General features: G+C 32.3%; 1 protein-coding gene across 1 annotated transcript in view; it reads left to right on the top strand.

Moving 5' to 3' along the window:
• LOC127730302 (methionine synthase reductase-like) overlaps window positions 1-24,901 on the top strand; it is a 29,770-nt gene extending 4,869 nt beyond the window's left edge. The window contains exons 4-14 of the mRNA XM_052238634.1: window positions 1,397-1,514; window positions 2,915-3,560; window positions 5,014-5,157; window positions 5,744-5,829; window positions 7,806-7,962; window positions 8,573-8,753; window positions 9,921-9,963; window positions 11,205-11,418; window positions 12,140-12,354; window positions 14,215-14,453; window positions 24,429-24,901. Of these exons, the coding sequence (XP_052094594.1) occupies window positions 1,397-1,514; window positions 2,915-3,560; window positions 5,014-5,157; window positions 5,744-5,829; window positions 7,806-7,962; window positions 8,573-8,753; window positions 9,921-9,963; window positions 11,205-11,418; window positions 12,140-12,354; window positions 14,215-14,453; window positions 24,429-24,508 (2,123 nt within the window). The 3' untranslated portion in view covers window positions 24,509-24,901. The remainder of the gene's footprint in view (window positions 1-1,396; window positions 1,515-2,914; window positions 3,561-5,013; window positions 5,158-5,743; window positions 5,830-7,805; window positions 7,963-8,572; window positions 8,754-9,920; window positions 9,964-11,204; window positions 11,419-12,139; window positions 12,355-14,214; window positions 14,454-24,428) is intronic.
• Window positions 24,902-26,533: the final 1,632 nt, after the last annotated feature.

Below are 26,533 nucleotides of genomic sequence, written 5' to 3'. Positions count from 1 at the left end.
TTAATACCCGATTTTGACTAGAAAAAGTAAAACAAAATAATAAAGATATGTCACACAGTTGGAATTGAATTCTTTTCAATTAATCTTCTAAAGTAATAGCTATATATAGGTGCATTTGAATTAAGTACATAAAATATATCTACATATATGACATTAATTTTTATGTAATACATAATGATACGTTTACAATGAGATATACGAACAGAGTAACATATTAATCTGATTTCATCAAGAAAAAGATTAATGCAATATCCTTCCTTGTAAAAGACAAGAAATAGGGTGTAATTATAATCATATTAACATAATATTGTTAATTGATTTATCATTGTAAACTATTTCCAAGGAGGTAACATAACCTCCTTGCTATTTCTAAATAAAGATGATGTCAATGTTTTTACTTCCTGTTGATTTACTATTATTCGTGGGATACCAATTTTCAAGGATTTCGTGGGTAAAGGTAAACCACAATTTAAATGTTTAACAAACTACAATTTTTTATTATACTTGTATGCAGAATAAGACAAAATCACGAAATCAAATATCCACAAAAATGCAAGTTTGACTCAATCCACAAAAATTGGTACCCATGAAAATAAATGAATCCACAGTATATATGTAAGGGAGAAGGTACATTTGGGATTATTCGGTCCCTGTTAATTAGCCTGAAACTGAAACTTAATTTGTATAACATTTATATTATGATTTTTTACTTTTGAATAAAGGCTGGGTATAGGTAAAAATCTTCTTAGGCTTGGAGCATCAGTCTGACTGTGAAATAATGAAGATTTGTCAGATTTCAGCTTAAATTTGAATAGTTTCACAAAGATTTTGAACAAACTATCATAGTTATCACTAGATAATCACAAAATATGCTTCCTGTAAAACAAGCTTTTTGGGCAATGGCTGTGTTCTATATCATGTCCATATGTACATGTACATGTGTATCAAACAGTCAAGATTTTATGTTGTTTTGCTATTTCACAGTAATTGTGATCACTTGATGACAGAATAAACCATCTAAAGGATATTACTTTAACATAAAGAAGCACTGTTTTATTGCAGGACTATTAAATTACTGGTAGATTCAATATTAAGTTTTGCAAATGGAAAGGACTTAGAAATACTCTAGATTTTAAGGCTTTTTTGCCATTAATTATACATTTTGTTCTCAATGAAATAGACAATCAACAAACAAAAGCATTAAACATAAAAGGAGAACTTATTCTGTATTCCTTGAAGTTAAAATGCCTGAAATTGTTGATTTGCTTTGATTAATGATAAAATGTTTGAGCAAAGCTAATACAGACCTAAATTACAAAGCTCCATTATGATATGCACACAGTAGCTATATACATGTTGTAGAAAGATGTTAAATTTGGAATACGTTTATTTTAAGGTCTTGGTGATTCTAACTACACTAACTTCTGTAAAAATGGTAAAACAATAGATAGACGATTGGAACAACTTGGTGCTAAAAGATTTTATGAATCTGGTTGGGCAGATGATGCTGTAGGGTAAGGTTAAGTTGATTTAGATATAATGGGGAAATTGGAAAGGCTGGACGACTGCAGAACTGTTTATTTAGTAGGCAAATAGTTTATTAATTTATGATGAATATATGATATTGCCAGGTATACTTACATGATAGTTATGCCGTCGCCCCTAGGCGAAGGGGGCATTAAGTGTAACCCTTATTCGTATGTATGTACGTTCCAAAATTGGTTTCCGTTCTCTAACTTAAGTTTGCCTCAACCAAATATTATGAAACTTATACACAATGCTTATTACCATAAAACACAGATCCAGTTCGAATTTGGGTGGCGTCACTTTTACAGTTCTCTAGTTATGTCCCTTTATAATATAACATTATATGCAAGTGGGGGCATCATCTGTGTCCCATGGACACATTCTCCATTTATTACTTATGAAAAAGGCATTATGACTTCTCTATTAGAAAGGGGGCTCAGCCCAAGGGACAGTAGTATTGACAGAAACATTCATTTGCATTTGTTTTATCCATTTTAAAAGCCCTCCAGCACTTATACAATGTATTTGCACTATGTCTTTATATACTGACCTAAATATAGCTTTTTGTCTCATTAGATAATACCTGAGCTGAAGGTAAGGGCATTATTAATGTTGCAGTCAATACTACAAGGGCAATCTTTTTATCATCATAATGTCCTCTTTATAAGTAACCATTATGTTATATTTTTATGAAAACACTGACAGTTTTATAAATTGCTGACAAACAAAATGATTTAGAATAGCAAATTAGTGTTAGAAATAGATAATAACAGGAATTATTTGATGATATGACGACAGACAGGAAATTATGATAAATATTTGGATGACAGACAGCAAATCAACTGCTGAATCACTGATGGGTTTAAAAAAGGGAAATAACTCTAAAATCATCATCGCCATGTGCAGGCATTATTGTGAACAATATGATGGTGATAATGAATGGTTGTTTAATGTCCTGTGGCAAATTAAATTGAAATATTCGGGATGAGAACATGGTAACATAGGTTATGTAATATAAATATGAAACCTGCTTTTATCGTCAGATCATGTTTTCTTACATCATATGAATTTGTACTATGCATGCTTTTTCAATGGGAATTGTGATGTCACAATGCATTCTAAATAGCACAAAAACCCATAATACGATGATACTAGACAGACACACTGAGCAAGATATTTAACTTTCCCTTTTGCAGGGTTTGAAAGAAATTTCACCCTACTTAAACACTCCAAGCCATCCAGTCTTTACTCTTAGAAAAAAAGGCTTGATGTCTTGCTAATAGATATCATTATAACTGTAATCATTGATGAGGCCAAGTAGAGATTTTTCATCTTTATTACATCTAGTGTGTGTATAAATATTGAATACATTTTATTACATTTGTAGACTTGAAATAGCTGCAGAACCATGGATGGAGGGTTTATTTCCAGCTATTCAGAAATTTCTGTCTGTTGATATTAATACAACATGTTATGACAGCACAGAGACCAGTTGTAGAACAAATCAGTCTGAATCAAATGAAAATGGACATAGCTTACATGAAACTAGGATAAATCAAATGGAAAATGGACATGATAAAGGAGATAGTCAGGAAAATAGACTTGAATCCAAAAGCATGCCAGGATTACATTCAGATGAAAGCAGTCCAGCTTTACTGAGTCCTAATGGAATAACAAAACCAGTCTTTTCTTTAGATAGTAATTGTGATAAAACATCAGAAGTGACTTCATCGAAACTTAATTCTATCACAAATGTCGACAATTTATCTTCTAGTAATTTAGGTAAAAGTGACAGAAACACTGGTACAGATAATATTGATAGTAACACACATATCAATAAAACTGATAGTAGCACACTTATAACAAAATCCAAATTAAATTTAAATCAAAATGAATTACAAACATTGGATAAAGAAGGAGGATGTCAGCCATCGTTAACAACTTCTCTACCTCCTTTGTCGGAGAGTTCAGTGTCAGTACCAGTATTGTCAGCTGCATATCTAAAACTTGAATACTTGAATGATGAAACTGTAGTAAGTATATTAGATGAAATAACCATGAGGGAAAAAAGAGAAAGTAGTAATACTGTTTAATGTACATAAGGAGGGAATTTTTTGACTGACCCCAACAAATATTATTTCTTCAGAAACGTACGTTTAATACCAGTTTACCAAAAAATAGTAATAATCTTAAAATGAAAATTATAAAAAATTACAACATTGTATGAATTGAGTCTAACTCTTTAAAAGATATAAATGAAAAGATTTAGTAGTATGTTTATTATGCCTCAGTAGTGTATATCATTTCTATCTACTTAACCCCAACCAAAGATGTGGATGGTACAATATTTTTTTTATCCCATCTGTTTGTCCATCTGTCAGCTGTCTGCCCTCTTTTATATTAATATAATTATACTTTCATTTTAAATTCTATAGGTTCGAATATGAACTATTCACTAACTATGACAATAACACAGGACAGTTTGAAGATAAATATATTTATTAATTAATACCATAGAAGTCAAACTTGTTGTCCAGCCCGTTTGTGTGGGTCTTTGAAGTCGGCAGTTTTTGTCTCGCCTTGGCGGCGTCAAAAAGCGAGATATAGGTATGCTTTTTTCTGCGTCATGGGCGGCGTTGTGATTAGGTATAGTTTATGGTGAACCACTAGTGGTAGGTCAATGATATTTGGTATGCAGTTGTATTAGCATTGGCACATCTCATTTCCATGGAGATTATTTGGCCCTTCCCCCTCAGTCGTGGTCTATTGACTTTGACACTTTTGCTTTGTTTACATGTATTAGTTTGTGATTAGGTCAGTTTATGGGTAACCACTAGTGGTAGGTCAATGATATTTGGTATGCAGTTGTATAAGCATTGGCATATCTCATTTCCATGGAGATTATTTGGCTCCGCATCTCAGTCATGGCTATTGAATTTGAAACTTTTGCCTAGTTTACGTGTATTAGTTTGTGATTATGTCAGTTCAAGGGGAACCATTAGTGGTAGGCCAATTTTAATTGGTATGCAGTTGTATAAGCATTAGCACATTTCATTTCCATGGAGAATATGTGGCCCCTCAGTCATGGTCTTTTGACTTTGAAACTTTTGCTTAGTTTACATGTATTAGTTTGTGATTAGATCAGTTTAAGATGATCTGCTAATGTTAAATCAATGATATTTGGTATGCAAATTTATTGGCATTTGCAAGTCTCATTTCCATGGAGATTATATAGCCCAACCCCTCATCATGGTTCATTGACTTTGGAGATTTTCCAAGGAGATTGTTTAGCCATGTACCTTCAGTCATGGTTCATTGACTTCAAATATTTGCCTAACTTACATGTCAATGTATTGCCATTTTAATTTCAACATTTGTATTATCAAAATTACAAAAAGGCGAGACATATCTCTGTGTTAACAGTTTATTTTGCTTTAATATTAAAATTAAATGAATATATGGTAGTATTTTACTCTTTCTTCTCAGAATCTGAATGAAATTCCACTACAAAATGGCTGTCCTATGCCGTCTGCATCTAGTGAAATAACCATGGCCAGAGTTACATCATCATCAGTATTGACAAAGGAAGAGGCAGTTAAGAAAACATTATGTTTAAGACTCAATACACAGGTAAATCCACTCATTTGTGGTAAGACAGTAAAAAAATCCAGAATTCAGAGAAGTATACACAACTTGTAACAAGTTTTCCCCCACCACATGTTAAATGAGCATATCCCAATGGGAAGAACCTTGTCAGTTATTGTATTTGTTATGTCTTAATGCTTTGTCCATGTCAAAAATTGATTTTGATGGCAGATCTGCTTTATCTTTTCATTTCAAAACTTATGTAGTTTCTGTACAATTTAGGAATCAATTTGGCATCTTAATCAAGTACAATTAAGAGATCAAATTGGTGTATTCATGAAGTATAATTTAGTGATCTTTATTTTATTTTTATGAATTATTCCCCATAGCTCCTTGTAATCAAATACAAACATGATCATTGAAACTATAATATTATTTCAACTTGTTTAAATGTGACATTGATGTAATTAATGCCAGTACCCAAGTTTTTGGAACTATAAATGATGGAGGGTTTTCTTTTTACAGCAAAACTAACTTTATTTAAAAAAATTTAATTTATGTATTAGAGCAGGAGTATGTATTAATGTCGAATGGTACATCATGTTAAATTTGTTACATCATTTTATTGTAGAAAAAAATTATGGAATATTTACCAGGTGATAGTATATCAGTTGTAGTAGAAAATGATGAGAATGAGGTTGAAGCCTTGCTTAAAAGGTAGGTATTAGTTTCACTTTGACATAATTAGCCATATTTTGTCGACAGCTAATTTGGCTTTTAGTTTTTCTGACCATCTGCAGTCTATTTTTTTTCTAGACAAGAATAAGATTTACATAATAAATGACTTTTACACTGTATATAGTATTTGTAATATTTGACATTCTCCTCATTTTTGTTCATTTGTTTATATGTCACGAGAAACAACCATATGAAAATGAGGAGCGAGTGCGGAGATGTTGGTATCACTATCAGACTAGGACAATTTAACTTTAAAATAAATGTAGATTAATCCTAATATTAAAGCACAACCAAGACCATCTCCCTTTCTTATCATGTTTTCAACATTTTTCTAAAAATTTTCCTCCATGTTACAAAAAACTTCAGCTTCCTTTTTAGAAAGAAAAACAAAAATGTTAATAACCAATGAACTAATGTTAATATAATCTGTCATTATTATGAAAGTACTCACAAAACTATTTTACCCTGCTACATGTATAATTTGTGCCTGTTTCAAGTAGTCTCATGATTTTTTGCATATTTTTACACGACCGCAAAAATGACCGCAAAAAATTTTTGCTGTCGTATATTGCTATCACTTCGTAGGCGTCGTTCGAAGACATTTGGTTTCCGGACAATAACTTCAGTTTAAGTGTATGGTTCTCTATGAAATTTAACCAAAAGGTTCAATACCACAAAAGGAAGGTTGGGATTGTTTTTGGGGGTGATGGTCCCAACCGTTTAGGAATTAGGGGGGATAAAAAAATTTAGGGGGGGGGGGGCAATTTTTTTTCCCTCAAGATTTAAGAAATTGTCAATTTTTCAAAGAAAAATTGGGGGTCGCAATTTATTTTGCTAATTCTTTGTATATAGTCTGAAAACAGATTTACTAAGTATTGCGCAACAGCACAGTGTATTGCGCAACAGCAAGAAATTTTCAATTGAATATAAATTCAAATCATATAACCAATTTCAAGTTCTTTGACTACATTTATTCTGTGTCAGAAACCTATAATGTGTCAAATATTTAAGGTTGGACCTCTGCGGTTGTATTCAGCTGTGCTCGGCGAAGCAGTTTACTGTTTTTTTAGATCTTTGTGATCCCTATTTAGTTTTATTATTAACTTTTTTAGAACCTGGGCAATTAAACTTGCTGTGTTTGCTCTTGAAAACTATTGAAGACCATATGATAATTTTTATATGTGTAATTTGTTGGAAATGTGTTTGTTTGTTTGTTATCTTATGGATATATACCTTTATACATATATTCAGTAAATTATTGAAGAACTACTTTAAAATAGGTATGAAATGTAAAACAGAAGTTTGGGAATAAGGAAAAGAAAATTGAGAATGGAAACTGGGAATGTGTCAAAGAGACAACAACCCAACCAAAGAGCAGAAAACAATGAAAAGAATTCATTCAGTTTAGAAAGAAAAGCGCTAACAAACATGTTTAATCCCACCACATTCTTTATGTGGCTGTCCCAAGTCAGGAGCCTTTAGTTCAGTTTGTCATTGGTTCATGTCTGTCATATTTGTTTATCGTTAATTGTTTTGTTATAAATTAGGCCGTTAGTTTTCTTAATTGAATTGTTTCATATTTTTCATGTCAGGGCCTTTTATAGCTGACTATATGGTATAGGTATTTCTAATTGTTGAAGGCTGTAAGGTTGCCTATAATTGCTTACATCCACTTTATTTGAACTTTGGTGGATAGTTGTCTCATTGGCAATCATACCTCATCTCCTTATTTTTATATGAAAAAATATATCACATTTGATGAAGAGTTGTGAGGAGATTGCCAAATTAAGCGACAACACAAATATATACCGATATATGTGAATAATGAGATGTGCTAAATTGCCAATGAGATAACTATCCACCAAAGTTTAAATGACTTGGATGTTAGCAACTATAGGTCACTATAGGTTTGTCATAATCTTGTGTTTATACTTATTTAACATTTTTGATTTCAGGCTTAGTGTTTTGAAATGTGTTGATACAACATGTTCTTTAACTGTGATAGAAGGAACAAAGAAGAAGAATGCTTCAGTGCCCTCACATATACCACCATTGTGTACACTAAGGCATATCTTTACTACATGTATAGATTTAAGAGAACCTCCAAAAAAGGTGCTTTGTTGTAAAAAACAGTCAATTTATCAAATGTTTTAGAAGCAAAAAATAAAACAAAATATTTATAGTTTGAAAGCTAAAAGGGCATAAACAGAACAGTAAAGGCCTTTCAACTTTACTGGAGAGAGTTTAACAAGAAATACATAATCAAAAACTGAGAATTTATTGGCCAAAAAAATCAATTGAATCAAGGTAGTACCTGATTATTAGGAACTGTGTATGGTGGATGATTTTGTTTCTAACAGAAAGGTTATTTAAAAATAAATTGAAGTTGAACCTTTTATTATGTCTGCAGTTACATGGAAAAAAAATAAATGGAGGTTAAATTTATATTTTATTCCAATGGAATATTTCTGAGATTAACCTTTTTGTTGAAATTAGAGCCAAAAGTAATTCTTTACAGTATGTCTAAAGAAGATAAAATGAAATCAAGATTAGTTGTGTAGATATGACACGTACATGCAGTTAGAAAACTGGCATCAACTAAGGAAGCTCCAAAGTTTTTGTGTTAGTACATATTAAAGACAAGAAAATTAATGTTTGTCAATACATCCTTTAATTGAAAGGAACATAATGTTGATCAGTGATTAGTATCTTTATTTTGCAGGCCTTATTTAGAGCATTAGTTGAATACACATCAGATCAAGGTCAGAAGAGAAGGATACAAGAATTATGTAGTAAACAAGGAGCTGCTGACTACACCCAGTTTGTAAGGCAGCCATCTTTGTCTTTGATGGACATCTTAAATGCCTTCCCATCATGCATTCCTCCTGTGGAACGACTTCTTGGTAATTAATATATTTACATTATCTGATTTCATTAAGAAATTTAATAAAAGCTGAATGTATATAAAGCATTTATATTTGACCTCTAATTGTGATTCCTTTAAATTACCGATACATAGGATATGTCAAGTTAAAGCAGAGAATTTAAAGTTTAATTTTAAGTATATTTGATTTATGAGATAATTTTTATAGTGATTTGTATAACATATGCACATTCCACATATAAGTTAAATGAAACAATAAAGACACCATTAATAAAATTGAGAATGGAAACGGGGAATGTGTCAAAGAGACAACAACCCGACCATAGAGCAGACAACAGCCGAAGGCCACCAATGGGTCTTCAATGCAGCGAGAAACTCCCGCACCCGGAGGTGTCCTTCAGCTGGCCCCTAAACAAATATGTATACTAGTTCAGTGATAATGGACGTCATACTAAACTCCAAATTATACACAAGAAACTAAAATTAAAAATGATACAAGACTAACAAAGGCCAGAGGCTCCTGACTTGGGACAGGCTCAAAAATGCGGCGGGGTTAAACATGTTTTTTGAGATCTCAACCCTCCCCCTATACCTCTAGCCAATGTAGAAAAAACAAACGTACAACAGTACGCACAGTAAAACTCAGTTTAAGAGAAGTCCGAGTCTGATGTCAGAATAGGAAACAAAAGAAAATAAACAAAATGACAATAATACATAAATAACAACAGACTACTAGCAGTTACTGACATGCCAGCTCCAGACCTCAATTAAACTGATTGAAAGATTATGTCTTCATCATATGAATATCAGGCACAATCCCTCTTGTTAGGGATTTAGTATTATATCATCATAAAATATATGAGAAGAACATAACCCGTGTCATGCCAACAACTGGTTTTAGAATAAATATGTTTAATTCCGATGCAAAGACCCTATAAGTGAATCAATATTAAAGCCAAAATATGCAATCTTTAATGACCTGACAACAGTATCGTAACTATATCCCTTCTTAATAAGTCTGTTTAAAGGTTTTGTTAGCTTTTGAGGTGGATACTAACATTTTTGTGCTTTGTAAAGAATACTACCATAAAAGATTGGATGTGAAATACCCGAACGTATAAGATGTCTGCATGTTGAGTTATATTTACGAATGATGTCCTTAAGAATAGTTATATTTCTCTTTTAGAACATCTGCCTAGATTACAGCCAAGACCTTATTCTGTGTGCAGGTATGACTTACATGCTATGCAGATACCTTAATATTGCAAATTATTCTATTTCTATGAGATTGATGTCACAATTTTTATTAATTAAATCACTAAAAAATCTGTTATTTACCATGTTTATAGCAGTATAATGAATTTATACAAAATATAACGAAGTAAAAGTTTGCTTTTTTGTTGTATGGACTGTGACATCTAAATGAGCTATTTGAAATATCTACTGAATGAGCATCTATTGTAATAATTAGTCAAAAAAACATGGAGCAGATATCTAGAGGATTACTTAAAACCAGTCTGACCATCTCGCCAGTGATGAAACTTAATTTTTAATACCAAGTACACACTAAAAAAAATAGCTGTCATACTCTTGAGGTTATTGATATTTATACACTTGATTCACCCCCATCCAAACAGAAAAAAAAGATGGAACAACATATTTCTTTAAATATGTTAAAAAAATGACAAACATTTCTTAGATAGTAAGTACACTCTTGGTCTCTGGTTTTTTTGTGGATTTGTAGACAGAGAATTTCTTTAAAATTAAATGATCCACAAAATTGGAATACATGTATAATAATAAAAAGATGAATCCACAAAACTAAGACTTCTAGGTTGCAATTCTGTAAATATAGACAATGCAATTTCCCATAGGAACTCCCTTTGCGGCTAAAACTGTGACACTTTTACTATGAAGTTTCGTGAAAAATAATATCCTAGAACGGAAAGTTTATATGCACTACTATTTTATTCAAAGGTCAAAATATAGGGCTGTGCGGCATATTTTCAACATTTATATGCCCTGAACTGCTAAGAGTTTAAACTTATACTAAAATTCTATACTACCCTTACCTCCATTTTTGGACCTCCTAAGAATTAAAATTTAGGCGCTACCATGTTTTTCTATACTGGATACATTCCCAAGTGATGTCTCTATGAAATGAAACATGAGATCATAAATGGGAACCAGTACGTTAACAAATTAACATATCTATGAATATTATATATCTCCCCAAAAGAGGCGTGGTTTGAGAAACAGCTGTATTTACAAAGTGCAACCTCTAGAAACAACAAATGTATATTAAAATTATGAAAATTTAATTGACATCATAAACTATCTGAAAGTGTTCATGTTTTGACAGTCCTTTCTTACTACAATCACTAAATATTTGTTGCTAATATTAACATATCTATCACAATGTTTTGAGCTGCATTCATAAACTTTGACATTTGATTGTTTATCTTTTTAGTTCTCCTTTGGTGAACCCAGGGATTATTGAGATTGTGTTCAATGTTGTCCAGATACCAGTGGGAGAAGGCAGGTCCTACCACAAGAATGGTATATGTACTGGTATGTTAGATAGAATAACAAAGAATGTACAGACCAAGGAGGTCGCATGGGAAAATAGCGCTGACAATCTGTCAAATACTCTAGAGAAACTTGATATCAATGACAAAATACAGGTGAGTAATGCTCCCCATCACAGTTTATTCTACACACACATTTCCATCATTGTGCAGATTTATTAATTGAATTGTTAGGATGATCATCTACATAGAATCAGTCTTTAGACAAATAAATTTTTAAATTGATTTATGTTGTTTTTTAACTGAACAAGCAACATGAAGAGGAGAAAAGACTGGTTAGACAGAAGACAGAAGTCAGAATTTGTCTTTGTTTAAAGTATAACTTATTGAACAGAATGAAATAATTAAAGTTGATTAACTGGATTTTGAATAAATCAGAATCCGATAGTAGCAGTAGATTATTAGCAGAACATATATTCATTTGTCTTTTCATTATAGCATTGATGAGGTTGTTACGAGAACCTATGTAGCTTCCGTTAGTAGTTTAATGTTTCCCCGACTTTTTGCCAGTGAAGTTTACCTTTTATATTTTGTATACGTATTATTTGATATTCTGTAAAGACAAACTGTTGAAGTTGAGAGTTTGAAAATCATGTTATTTAGTCAAAGACATTGATACAGAAATCAAATATTGTTCTTGTCTTCTTACATCTATATAATTTACATTCAAAGCTTACTTTCATATTATAAGTAAAAAATGTACAATACATAAATAAACTTTTTTCAAAATTAGTTTGCACAAATACAAATAGTATGAATTATGGCAGTCATTTTTATTATTTATGTATCCTCTTTGTAATATTTTATAATTATCTAGGTTCCAATATTCACCAGAACAAACCAGTATTTCCACATGTCAGACGATCTCAGCATACCTATAATTATGGTAGGACCAGGAACAGGTGTGGCTCCATTTGTTGGCTTCTTACGACACAGACAGGCTCTAAAGACAGATATGTCAGATCCAGAATTGTATGGGAACACATGGTTATTTTATGGATGTAGACATGAGAAAAGAGACTATATTTATAGGTGTGTTTATATGTAGTTTTACATTACATGTTGTAAGAAACTTGTCAATCCATTAATGATGGATATAGAACATTTGACCTGTCCATTTGAAATTTAGATAGTTTTGTGTAGAGTAGCTATGATGTCCATTTAAAATTTCAAGATTTAAGAAATAAGATTTTTTTTCTATATTTGTTTAAATGGAAGTCATCCTTGCTCTTTTAAGTTTACAACACTGAACCAATGGATCCTATCTGTGTTACATGATGAAAATATTACTATTTCCAAAAGAGAGGCAAAAAATACCAAAGGGATATTCAAACTCATAAGTCAAAAACAAACTGACAATGCCACGACACAAATCTGATCCTGATGTATTGTTATTATATGTATAAAGTAAGGCTTCTAAAACGGTCATATTTGACGGACATTTTCTGACTGGGCCAAGCATGAAACTGACGTCTTTCTCAGGTTTGCCATTTCAACGTTCATGTTATTCAGAAAAATCAACCATTTTGACTTGACCTTGTGCCTTAAACAGCCACACTTTTCTGGTCATTAAAGGGACAGTACTCTATAAACAAGCCCTACTATCCCCTCTCATTACAGTCAAGGTTAATTAAGTGTCTAACAGGTGAGATAAACCTGTGATCACATGTGTCGGGTAAACTATTTGTACCGGACATCAATCGATCTTTTTTGGAAGTTATTTTAGTATTTAAATTAAAAATATTCCTGGTTGAAATCTTAACTAATATTTAGCAAATTAAGACTATCGGGAAAACGTATTTAAAACGATAAGATCATAATTTACAAGCAACAGGTAAACTATTTTGTACCAGACATTGATCGGTCTATTTATTTAAAAGACATTTTTTTTCAGTGGTTTGCATCTAATCAATTTAGTCAAAAAGATTTAAATTATCACAAATACGTATACGAACAGAAATTGATGAAAAATTTTGAAAAGGTAGTAATAAAGGTTGTAAGCGAAAAATCGTCAGAACCACGTTGTTTGAACTAGAACAAGTGTGGCATGTGCTGTTTAATTATGCATCCAAATTTTTAAAAATTGCTGAAATTATCATTGATACCTTTATCTAACATTCATTTCAAGTATTTTCCTGAAGAAATAACGTGGAAAGAGCTACTTAAACTCAATTGTGCTTTGTTATCATCCACAGGTTTTACGTATTTGTCTCTGGTCTATGTTTTATCATTGACAAGTCAACATCTTCTTCATCATCTGTACTGGTTGCCTGCATATAGATATTGTAAAATATCAGCTGCGAGCCATAATATGAAGCTTTTTGTCGAGTGATGTGAATGAAGCTTTGCTCACTCGACAAAAAGTCAACATCCGGTATTAGAAAAATGTGCTTTTTAAAATCGAAAGCAAAGTTGTTGACAGCGTAATTTTCCATAAATAAAGAGTCTAAGGCAGATATTAGTACGCTGATGTTGCACCTTTCAAATGATGCACTGTTTACGTCAGAACATCGAGTTTATATCAAAAGTCAAGTTTAAAAGTGTTTTTGTGTCAATCATGGTTTATATGATGCCCAACCTATTAAAATGCTAGTCTTTTGTTACTAAGTCTTAAGGGATTGAAATCGGGATAAGACAAAAAATGTCCGGATGGCTCAAATATTTTTTGGAAGCCCTGGTATAAAGTAGTTTTTTCCGGAATTTCTGCTGTACATTAAGCAAACAACAATTAATCTTTTTCTGAATATATGCATGGAATAGTTGCTGCTGGACATATGCCAATGAACTATCAATAAAGCAATCAGATGATTATTTTAGAAACAAATTTTCAATTCTTTGTGAAAATTTTAAAGCATGACAAATTTTAAGAGTAAATAATATTGTATTTTTCAGGAAAGAACTTGAAGATTTCCTGTCCACTGGTATATTATCGCATCTTTGTGTTTGTTTCTCTCGTGATAATCAACTACAGAAATCGCCACAATATGTACAGGATAACATAAGGAATAACTCTACAGAGTTATCTACCTTGATAATGGAGAAAAATGCCACAGTGTTTGTTTGTGGAGATGCCAAAAACATGGCCAAAGATGTGAATGAAGCTTTTATCTCAGTTATACAGTCATATAAAGGTTTGTAACCAGTAGTCATTTAATGGCATATTCAATCAGTTTATGGAACAGGTAATAAAATAATGCCTTTAGAAGCAGATTGACAAGTATTTTATTTAATTTCACTTATCAAACAAGAAAACTTCAATTTTGTGAACAGATTACATTTTAAAAAATTAGCTGTAAACAAGTTGGGGTTTTTATTTTTAGTACTGATCTGATGATTGTTGCAATGTTATGTTACAAGACACTATCCCATGTTGGTAGGCGGTTTGAAGGCTCTTAACGTTTTTATACAACCGCAAACAATTTTTGCGGTCGTATATTGGTATGACATTGGCATTGTCGTCGTTGTCCGAAGACACATTGGTTTTCGCACAATAACTTTAGTTTAAGTGAATGGATCTCTTTGAAATTTTACTATAAGGTTCAATACCACAAAAGGAAGGTTGGAATTGATTTTGGAGGTTATGGTACCATCAGTTAAGGAATTAGGGGCCAAAATAAGCATTTTTGTAACTTCCAGACAATAACTTGTGTGTTAGTGTATGGATCTCTCTGACATTGTACCACAAGGTTCCATATCACAAAGGGAATGCTGGGATTTATTTTGGGGGTAATTGCCTCAAAATTTTAGGAATTAGGGGCCAAAAAAGGGGCAAAAAACAAGCATTTTTTCTAGTTTCATGACAATAACTTGTGTGTAAGTGTGGATCTCTCTGAAATTGTACTACAAGGTTCCATATCACAAAGGGAAAGCTGGAATTGAGTTTGGGGGTAATTACCCAAAACGTTTAGAAATAAGGGGCCAAAAAGGGGCCAAAAATAAGCATCTTTCTAGTTTCCAGACAATAACTTGTGTTCAAGTGTATGGATCTCTCTGAAATTGTACTGCAAGGTACCATACCACAAAGGGAAGGCTGGGATTGATTTTTGGGGTAATTGCCTCAAAATTTTAGGAATTAGGGGCCAAAAAGGGGCAAAAAACAAGCATTTTTCTAGTTTCAGGACAAAAACTTGTCTGTGAGTGTATTGATCTTTATGAAATTGTACTACAAGGTTTCATATCACAAAGGGAAAGCTGGGTTTGAGTTTGGGGGTATTGCCCTAAACTTTTAGGAATTTGGGGCCAAAAAGGGGCTGAAAAACAAGCATTTTTCTAGTTTCCAGAAAATAACTTGTGTTCAAGTGTATGGATCTCTCTGAAATTGTGCTGCAAGGTACCATACCACAAAGGGAAGGCTGGGATTGAGTTTGGGGGTGATGAATCATAAGGGGGTTCAAAAAATTTGGGGGGGGGGGGGTATTTATTTTTCCCTTTTTTTCCTTTTTTTTTTTCTTTTAAATTTTCCATTTTAAGTTGGTTATTTCTGATTTATATATAAAAGCAAATAATAATGATATGGTTTGAATAGGTAAATTAAAAAAATTTAAGTTCTTAGACCACATTCATTCTTTGTCAGAAACCTATGCTGTGTCAAATATTTAATCACAATCCAAATTCAGAGCTGTATCAAGCTTGAATGTTGTGTCCATACTTGCCCCAACTGTTCAGGGTTCGACCTCTGCGGTCGTATCAAGCTGTGCCCAGCGGAGCATTTTATTTCAGGACGTACTTAATGTGTCTGTCTGAAACCAAGAGCCATTAATCAACTAGTTGTCTTTGGTTTTTGGAAAGATTTGAATTATTCCAATTCTTTCCTAAGGCACTGGCCTCCCAAACAGAAAGTAGACAGATTTGCTACTAAATCAGTAACTAAATCTATACACACTGACATATAGTTCCCAAATGTTCTCATGTCTGTGTACATGTGCAGAGATGAACTGTAAACAATTTGGTTACATCTTAAGAGCATTTTTTCAAGAATAATAGTCTTTACTTTTTTTAATTTACTGGTTAGTTTTGTCTTTTTGATTAAGTAAGAGTATTGCTACAATGTCAGTATGATAGACAAATGTCATTATCAAAGAACAATTAAACACAAAGAGTGGAGCAATAATTGGAATTGTATATAGACCCCTCCTATTTAATGCCAATCATAATTGACCAAATTACATAACTTGAGTTTATACATAATATGACAGACCACTCAATACACAATAACTTGATCTCATTAGCATTAGATAGATGTTTGATCTATATAGGTCAGTGACATTAGGTGGTCTCTATCTTCATGTGTAATTGATACATTTGTACATATGGTTAACATGAATATAAAATGTGCATTTCTTTTTAATAGAATTGAATACAGATGAAAGATTTTGATCATTTACTTATATATAACTTTTGATTTACACTGCATTAAACAAAAAATAAGATAAATGTAAATTTTGGGAGATAAAAAAGGACTTAGTTTCAAGTCTCTTTATCCATTGGATCCAGGTATCACTGAGAAACTACAATATTTGATTTTATTAGGTAATTTCTTCTGTTTTAAAAGATATAAATATAAGTTGCAATTAAAGGAAACATTATGCAAATTAGTGGCCAACTGACATTGACCTCTATTAAGCTATTTTATGCACCAAAAAATTGATTATCTTTCTAAAATATCTGCAGCAGTGTAACTAACAAATATGCAATAGAGCTATAGCTAGTTTTTTTTGTCCACCACCATTACTATGGAAGAGCAAAATATGATTGAAATTATACACACAATTCTTTGAATCTTTCCATCAGTGATTTCAGATCACTTTGTTTTTTTTTCTTGCCTGTAGCCTAATGTGAGGCAGTAGGGGTGCTAATCTGGCATCAGCTTAAATTTGTTCAAATATTTATATATATTTAAGAAGGTTGCTTCATACCTTGTATATAGATACTAAATGTTACAAGGTTTTCTTCTGTCATAAGTTCATTGTCCTTGAACTTGTCCATAGTTCAGCAACTGCTAAAAAACCTATAGTTTTCTTCATGTTAATTTCTGGCTTATGAGTAATAGGATAATAATATTTGGTATATGAAATACTTGCAAATAGACATGTCTGTCAGACAGGGTATACCTGACCTTTCATGGATCAGTGATCAAGGTTAAAGTTACACAATGAAGTTCGTTTCTCACATACTATAAGGTCAACTATATTTGGCATATGGAATGATTGTTAGGTGTACATGTCTGTCTGGAAGGGTTCATCTGACCTTGACCTCATTTTCATGGTTCATTGTTTTATGTGAAGTTTTCCTGGTTTAGCCTCTTTCTAATATACTATTAGCAATAGGTCCATGGAATGATTGATAGGTGTACATTTCTGTCTGGCAGGGTTCATCTCACCTTGACCTTATTTTCGAGGTTTATTGGTCAATGTAAGTTTTCTTGGTTAAGGCTGTTTCTCAGACACTATTAACAAAAGGAAAATCTTTTTATATGACCGCAAACAATTTTTGTGGTCGTATATTGGTATCAAGTTGTCGTTGTCGTCGTCCGAAGACAGTTGGTTTCCGGACAATAACTTTAGTATAAATAAATAGATATCTATGAAATTTAAACACAAGGTTTATAACCACAAAAGGAAGATTGGGATTGATTTTGGGGATTATGGTCCCATCAGTTTAGGAATTAGGGGCAAAAAAAGGGTCCCAAATAAGCATTTTAGTAGTTTCCAGACAATAACTTGTGTTTAAGTGTATGAATCTCTCTAAAATTATACCACAAGTTTCCATACCACAAAGGGATGGTTAAGATTGACTTTGGAGGGTTATGGCTCAAACCATTTAGGAATTAGGGGCAAAAAAAGGGGAAAAACAAGGGTTTCCAGGTTAATGGACAATTTTTTAAGCAGTGTAAGGGAGGTAATCCAATCACATTTAATATACAATGTTGTGTATGTTTTGGATTACCTAACCTCCCTTACACTGCTTGTAAGTTATGTATAAGAAATACTGTATTGTCTTGAGGTGATTAGCTGTCAATTTATTTTTAAATGTTACAGTAATTAATATTAATTTTAGCCTTGAATATGTATGTCATTTTCTATTTTAAGACTTTTATGATGTATTTTAATTGGTAATTATGGTTGCAAACTCCATTAGAAATTTGAATTGAGATTATGACCTTACCTTGAGGGAAATCATTTTTTTTTGGTAAAAGGGAAAGGGGGAATTGAAAAACAAAATTTTTTTTTGGGGGGGGGGGGGGACAATTTTTTCTCATTTCAGATTTCAGAAATTAAAAAGAAAATTTCTTTAAATATTATATTTTTTTGCAAAAAAAAGATGGGAAAGGGGGGGGGGGGGGGGTCAACAGCATAGTGTATTGCACAAAAGCATAAATTGAATATAAATTCAAATCATATTACCAATTCTAAGTTCTTTGACTACAGTTATTCTGTGTCAGAAACCTATTTTGTGTCAGATATTTAACTACAATCCAAATTCAGACCTGTATCAAGCGCGAATATTGTGTCCATTTTTGCCCCAACTGTTCAGGGTTGGACCTCTGCGGTCGTATCCAGCTGCGCTCAGCAAAGCAATTTATTAAGCCCCTGCCATAGGCAACAAGGGCATTAAGTGTTACCCTTGACCATCCTTCCCTCTGTCTATCTGACCATCCTTCCGTATGTCCTTCCATCCGTCCATCCCTATAGACTCATACACAATGGGAAAAACCACAACATGCATACAGAATTTGAACTTGGGTTGTGAGTCATTTATCATTCTAGAATTATGCCCCTTTTTAACATGGAAAATTACAAAGCTTGAACGGGGGCATTCATGTCCTCAGACACATTCTTCTTTTATTGGTGTATGGAATGATTGGATGTATGTGGCTGTCTGGCAGGGTTCATCTGACCTTATCCTTATTTTGATGGTTCATTGGTCAATGTTAAGTTTTCATGGTTAAGTTTCTTTCTCATATACTATATGTGATAGGTCCACTATATTTGTTGTATGGAATGAGTGTTAGGTGTATATATCTGTCTGGTAGTATTCAACTAACCTTCACCTAATTTTTATGGTTCATTGGTCAATATTAAGTTTTTGTGGTTTGGTACGTTTGTCAGTTACTATTAGTAGTAGTTTAACTATATGTGGTGTATGTAATGATTGCAAGGTGTACATATCTGTCTGGCAGAGTCCATCTGACCTTGACTTAATTTAAATGTTTCATTGGTCAATGTAAAAATTATGTGATACTTTTAGTAAAGCTTTTATATGAAAGACTTTCAACATAAGATCAATCAAGATCAGTAAAGCAGGTGAGACATTACATTGTGTGCACTCTTGTTTTTATTTTTATGCCCCCGCCGTGGGGGCATTAAGTTTTACCCTTGTCCGTCTTTACGTACGTACGTCTGTCCCAAAATTGGTTTCTGTTCTCTAACTTGAGTTTGCCTCAACCAAATGTAATAAAATGAAACTTATACACAATGCTTATTACCACTAAACACAGATCAAGTTTTAATTTTGGTGGCGTCACTTTAACCGTTATAGATCTAGAGTTATGCCCTTTATAAATGGAAAAATTGCAAAATTTTTAGTTTCCATTCTTTAACTTAAGTTTGCCTCAACCAAATGTTATGAAACTTATACACAATGCTTATTACCACAAAACACAGATCAAATTTGAATTTTGGTGGCGTCACTTTAACCGTTCTAGAGTTATGCCCCTTTATAAATGGAAAAATTGCAAAAATTTTTATTTTCTTCTAAATATTAAGTAATTTTTATACGACTGCAAAAAAATTTTGTGGTCGTATATTGGTATGACGTTGGCGTCGTCGTCGTCCGAAGACACATTGGTTTTCGCACTCTAACTTTAGTTTAAGTCAATGGATCTTTTTGAAATTTTACCATAAGGTTAAATACCACAAAAGAAAGGTTGGGATTGATTTTGGGGGTTATGGTACCAACAGTTAAGGAATTAGGGGCCAAAAAGGGGCCAAAAATAAGCATTTTCTAGTTTCCAGACAATAACTGTGGAACGGTGTATGGATCTCTCTGAAATTATACTACAAGTTTCCATACCACAAAGGGATGGTTAGGATTTGCTTTGGGGGGTTATGGCTCAAACCGTTTAGGAATTAGGGGCAAAAAAGGGGGAAAAACAAGGTTGTCCTGGTTAATGGACAAATACTTTAGTACAAAACATAATTTAAAGCAGTGTAAGGGAGATAAATCAAATACATCATTGAAATTATCTCCCTTACACTGCTTTTAAATTATGTATAAAGTAATGGTTAATGAACAATAAAGATAATTTAAAACAGTGTAAGGGAGGTAATCCAAATACAACGTTTTGGTTACTTCCCTTACACTGCTTTTAAATTATGTTTAAAGAAATGCATATTTATAAAGGAAGACCAGTAAAAATATCTGCAAATGTTGCATGTTTTTTTTTTTAACAAAAAATCCATATGAAAAATTTGACACTATATTTTTATACGACCGCAAAAAAATTTTTGTGGTCGTATATTGGTATGACGTTGGCGTCGTCCGGCCTCGTCCGAAGACACATTGGTTTTGGCACTCTAACTTTAGTTTAAGTGAATGGATCTCTATGAAATTTTACCATAAGGTTCAATACCACAAAAGGAAGGTTGGGATTGATTTTGGGGGTTATGGTACCAACAGTAAAGGAATTAGGGGCCAAAAAGGGGCCAAAAATAAGCATTTTTGTAACTTCCAGACATAACTTGTGTGTTAGTGTATGGATCTCTCTGACATTGTACCACAAGGTTCCATATCACAAAAGGAATGCTGGGATTGATTTTGGGGGTAATTGCCTCAAAATTTTAGGTATTAGGGGCAAAAAAAGGGGCAAAAAACAAGCATTTTTCTAGTTCAGGACCATAACTTGTGTGTAAGTGTATGGATCTTTCTGAAATTGTACTACAAGGTTCCATATCACAAATGGAAAGCTGGGTTTGAGTTTGGGGGTAATTTCCCTAAACGTTTAGGAATTTGGGGCCAAAAAGGGGCCAAAAAACACATTTTTCTAGTTTCCAGACAATAACTTGTGTTCAAGTGTATGGATCTCTCTGAAATTGTACTGCAAGGTACCATACCACAAAGGGAAGGCTGGGATTGAGTTTGGGGGTGATGAATCATAAGGGGGTTCAAAAAATTTGGGGGGGGATTTTTTTTTTTCCTTTTTTTTTTCTTTTAAAATTTTCCATTTTAAGTTGGTTATTTCTGATTTATATTTAAAAGCAAATAATAATGATATGGTAGGAGATACACACCAAACAGGATGTGTAAATTATTATATAATAAGTATTGTGCAATAGCAAGAAATTTTCAATTGCACAGTATTGCACAATAGCAAGAAATCTTCAATTGCACAGTATTGCGCAATAGTAAGAAATCTTCAATTGCACAGTATTGCGCAATAGCAAGAAATATCCAATAGCACAATATTGCGCAATAGCAAGAAATTGTCAATTGTACAGTATTGCGCAATAGCAAGAATTATTTAATTGCACAGTATTGTGCAAAAGAAGATACTTCGTATAAATTGCTTATTTCTTGACCAATTTCAATGGGGTTTTATTCTTGAATTGTTGGGGTTTTTTAATATGCTAAATCATACCGTGTATTAAGTTTTTGGATCAAATTGGTTCATATTGAGGTCAAAAGGGTCCAAAATTAAACTTTGTTTGATTTCATCTAAAATTGAATTATTGGGGTTCTTTGATATTCCAAATCTAACCGTGTATTTAGATTTTTAATTTTGGGTCCTGTTTTTTTAAATTGGTCTACATAAAGGTCCAAATGGTCCAAAATTAAACTTAGTTTGATTTTAACAAAAATTGAATTCTTGGGGTTCTTTGATATGCTGATTCTAAACATGTGTTTAGATTTTTGATTATGGGCCTAGTTTTCAAGTTGGTCTAAGATAGGGTCCAGTATTTAAACTTTTTTTGATTTCAACAAAAATTGAATATATGGGGTTCTTTGATATGCTGAATCTAAACATGTATTTAGATTTTTGATTATGGGCCCAGTTTTCAAGTTGGTCCAAATTGGGGTCCAAAATTAAACTTTGATTGATTTCAACAAAAATTGAATATATGAGGTTCTTTGATATGCTGAATCTAACCATGTATTTATATTTTTTATTTGTGGGCCCCGCTATCAAATTGGTTCATATTGAGGTCAAAAGGGTCAAAAATTAAACTTTGTTTGATTTCATCAAAAATTGAATTATTGGGGTTCTTTGATATGCCAAATCTAACCATGTTTTTAGATTTTTAATTTGGGTCCCGTTTTTTAAATTGGTCTTCATTGAGGTCCAAAGGGTCCAAAATTAAACTTAGTTTGATTTTAACAAAAATTGAATTCTTGGGGTTCTTTGATATGCTGAATCTAAACATGTGTTTAGATTTTTGATTATGGGCCCAGTTTTCAAGTTGGTCCAAGTTGGGGTCCAAAACTAAACTTTTTTTTATTTCAACATCAATTGAATATATGGGGTTCTTTGATATGCTGAATCTAACCATGAATTTAGATTTTTTATTTGTGGGCCCCGCTATCAAATTGGTTCATATTGAGGTCAAAAGGGTCCAAAATTAAACTTTGTTTGATTTCATCAAAAATTGAATTATTGGGGTTCTTTGATATTCCAAATCTAACCGTGTATTAAGATTTTTAATTTTAAGTCCCATTTTTTAAATTGGTCTACATTAAGGTCCAAAGGGTCCAAAATTACACTTAGTTTGATTTTAGCAAAAATTGAATTCTTGGGGTTCTTTGATATGCTGAATCTAAACATGTGTCTAGATATTTGATTATGGGCCCAGTTTTCAAGTTTGTCCAAGTTGGGGTCCAAAATTAAACTTTGTTTGATTTTAACAAAAATTGAATATATGGGGTTCTTCGATATGCTGAATCTAACCATGTATTTTGATTTTAAACATTGGACCATAATAGGTAAATTAAAAAAATTCAAGTCCTTAGACCACATTCTTTCTGTGTCAGAAACCTATGCTGTGTCAAATATTTAATAACAATCCAAATTCAGAGCTGTATCAAGCTTGAATGTTGTGTCCATACTTGCCCCAACTGTTCAGGGTTCGACCTCTGCGGTCGTATCAAGCTGCGCCCCAGCGAAGCATTTTATTAAAATTGGAGTTATCTTCCTTTGTCCATGATTATAGTTGAATCAACTACAATCAATGCTTTATACAATGCAATGTTAATTTTGACTTCCACTGATAAAACACAGATCAAGTTGAAATTTGGGTAGTGTCACTTTAACCATTATTGAGTTATGCCCCTTTATAAATCGAAATTTTTAGTTTCCATTCTGTAACTTTAGTTTGCCCCAACCAAACACTATGAAACCTATACACAATATTCATTACCACAAAACTAAGATCAAGTACAAATTTTTTGTTTCCGTTTTCCAACTTTAGTTTGCCTCAACCAAATGTGATGAAACTTATACACAATGCTTATTACTACATAATACAGATTAAGTACGAAATTTTGTGGGGACACTTTTACCATTCTTGAGTTATGTCCGTTTTCAAACATAAAAATTACTGAATTTTTCATTTCCGTTCTCTAACTTTAGTTTGTCTCAACCAAATGTTATAAAACTTATACACAACCGTTCTAGAGTTATGCGTGTTTACAAATAGAAAAATTGATGAATTTTTAGTTTCTGTTCTCTAAAGTTAGCCTCAACCAAATTTTAAATGTTATGAGACTTACACACAATGCTTATTACCGCAAAACTCAGATCAAGTTCAAATTTGGGTAGCGTCACTTTTACCGTTCTTCAGTTATGTCCCTTTATAACTATATGCTATTCAAGCGGGGGCATCATCTGTGGACACTATCCACATTTTTTTGATGCTGGATTACACAAGAAGGTTGCTTGTATCTTTTACACATTTGGTTACCAGGGGTATATAATAGATTGCTAGGTACCTTATTGTTTGGACTTTTGTTTATTGTTCAATTAATTCTCATGATTTTAGGCTAGTCATCTCATCGGCAAGCTCTTTATTTTTTTTACTTCAAGCACATACTTTATTTGTTGTATTCTTTTATAGGATGTACAGCAGAAGAAGCTAAGAGAGAACTTATGAAAATGAGACTGCACAAGAGATATTTGGAAGATGTCTGGACTTAAATTGTGTAGAATTGGCTGTGTTTAAATAAAACGCATAGATCTGGAACTTAACAGCTAACAAAATAATGTTATTGATGCTGCATAGTGGGTTATTTTATATATATTGGTATAAAACTTTATTGCATAATCTGAATGGGATAAATTTATGTATATTTGATGAAGTGCTTTTGGCTGAAACTCTAAACTATGGTACAATTATAGCCTGTTAATCAATAACCCACTTTATTGTATTTGAGATTAAAGGGGTGAATTTTTTCAATATTCCAAATGTTAACCTAAATTTTCCTCACATTCTTATCACTATGTTACATTTTAATTACAAAATCATGTAAAGAAATCAGTGCAGTCATGTATCATGATTGCATATCATTTAATAAAATTATTGAACAATTATTGTTGATTTTTCTCTAAAAAATATTTGAAAATTTCAACCATTGGTTGTTTTAGACAACTGAAATAGACAGTTATTTTATTGTTATTTATGTCTCTATTGAATTAAAACTGTTGCAACAAGTTCAAAAGAAGAAAGGCAAAATACAAAAAACAGCCAAAAGACAAACAACAGCATACAAAACACAACATAGAAAACTAAAGACTGAACAACATGAACCCCAACAAAACTGGGGGTGGTGCTCCCAAAGGGTAAGCAAATCCTGCTCACTAGGTCCTAGCATGAAATTTTATTATCAAGAATTCTGAATCAAAGCCTCCTATAATTTGGTATTACTGTTTCATGTGAGCATGATACCTGTATTATGCGTTTTCACATCCATCAACTTCCTGTTTACTGAATTCTTGTAGAGGGATGTCATTAGTTGCAGGTAGCTCACTCTTAAACTTGTGTCACAGGTTCAAAACAATTGTGCCAAAGTCCCATGTTTTTTCAAAACATGCATCAGATTTTGGTATTCCTTAGTTTGAAGTCCTGCATATTACGTGAATGATAAATAAAACTGTTTATATAAAGGTTTTCTTATTCTTCATGGTGATCATCAAGACTTTAACCAATTGAAAAGCCTTCCCAACTTAAGTAGCAAACATTATGTTATTGTAATATATGTAGCTTATATATCTTATCTGCATGCTCTCTGTTATGAATATGTTATTTATATTTGGTAAAAAGCTCTCGAGAGCTTATGTTGGTACCATTATATGTGATCCGAATCAAAATAAAACTGATGTATTCATATTTATATTCGTTACAAAAGGTTGATGTATGTTTATATTGAAACTGGTTGTGAAATCTTTTAATCTAATGAGACTGCAAAATTATTCATTTCTTTTTAAAAAGTAAATTAAACCTCATGTAGAGTTTTCTTATGATTGTTTTTTTTTTTTTTTTGAAAGATTAGAATATAAGACTCAATTTCTGTGAGTTTACAATTATTATTTAAAATGTTCACTAGAGGGTCATAGGGACCAATGAAAAACAGGTGCAAATTTTTTAGTGCTGATTGCTTGCAATTCAATCGTATAGTGAAAATTAAAGCCATGAATTGACAAAAAATTTTGATCTAGTTGCTTAATGTCACCTGTGCAAATAAATAAGTGTTTGATTCATGTTAAAATGTTTTTAATGCTTGATAATATTTTTTATGTTGCCACATAAAATTGCAACTCTTGACATTGGCAAAGTCCAGCACATCCAATGAAGATTATTTATTAAGCTTATATGTTTAATTCATTTAGATTTGTTATTTTGGCTTAAAGACTAATAGGTAAAGGTTATGATTAAACTGTTGTTCTTCAATCAATATGATTGTTATGGAACGACATTTAACTTCAAGGGGGAGGGGTTATGGTTCTTTCCTAAAAAATGTTCTGATCCCCAATTTGATGGAAAAAAATATTGTGGTCAAGCAGATAACAAAAAAAAATATTCTGAATCATGATTTTCCACATACCGTATAGTGTTAAATTTTGAAAAAAATAATTTGATTGATAGCGTCGAGAAACTAAAAAAAAATGTTCGCCCTTTGCTTTTTCTGACAGACAAAAAACCATAACCCCCTTTGAAGTTAAATG

The sequence above is a fragment of the Mytilus californianus genome, unplaced genomic scaffold (genome assembly GCF_021869535.1).
Source record: "Mytilus californianus isolate M0D057914Y unplaced genomic scaffold, xbMytCali1.0.p SCAF_2, whole genome shotgun sequence".
Classification (NCBI taxonomy): Eukaryota; Metazoa; Mollusca; class Bivalvia; order Mytilida; family Mytilidae; genus Mytilus; species Mytilus californianus.
This window is presented reverse-complemented; position numbering and strand designations above follow the sequence as displayed.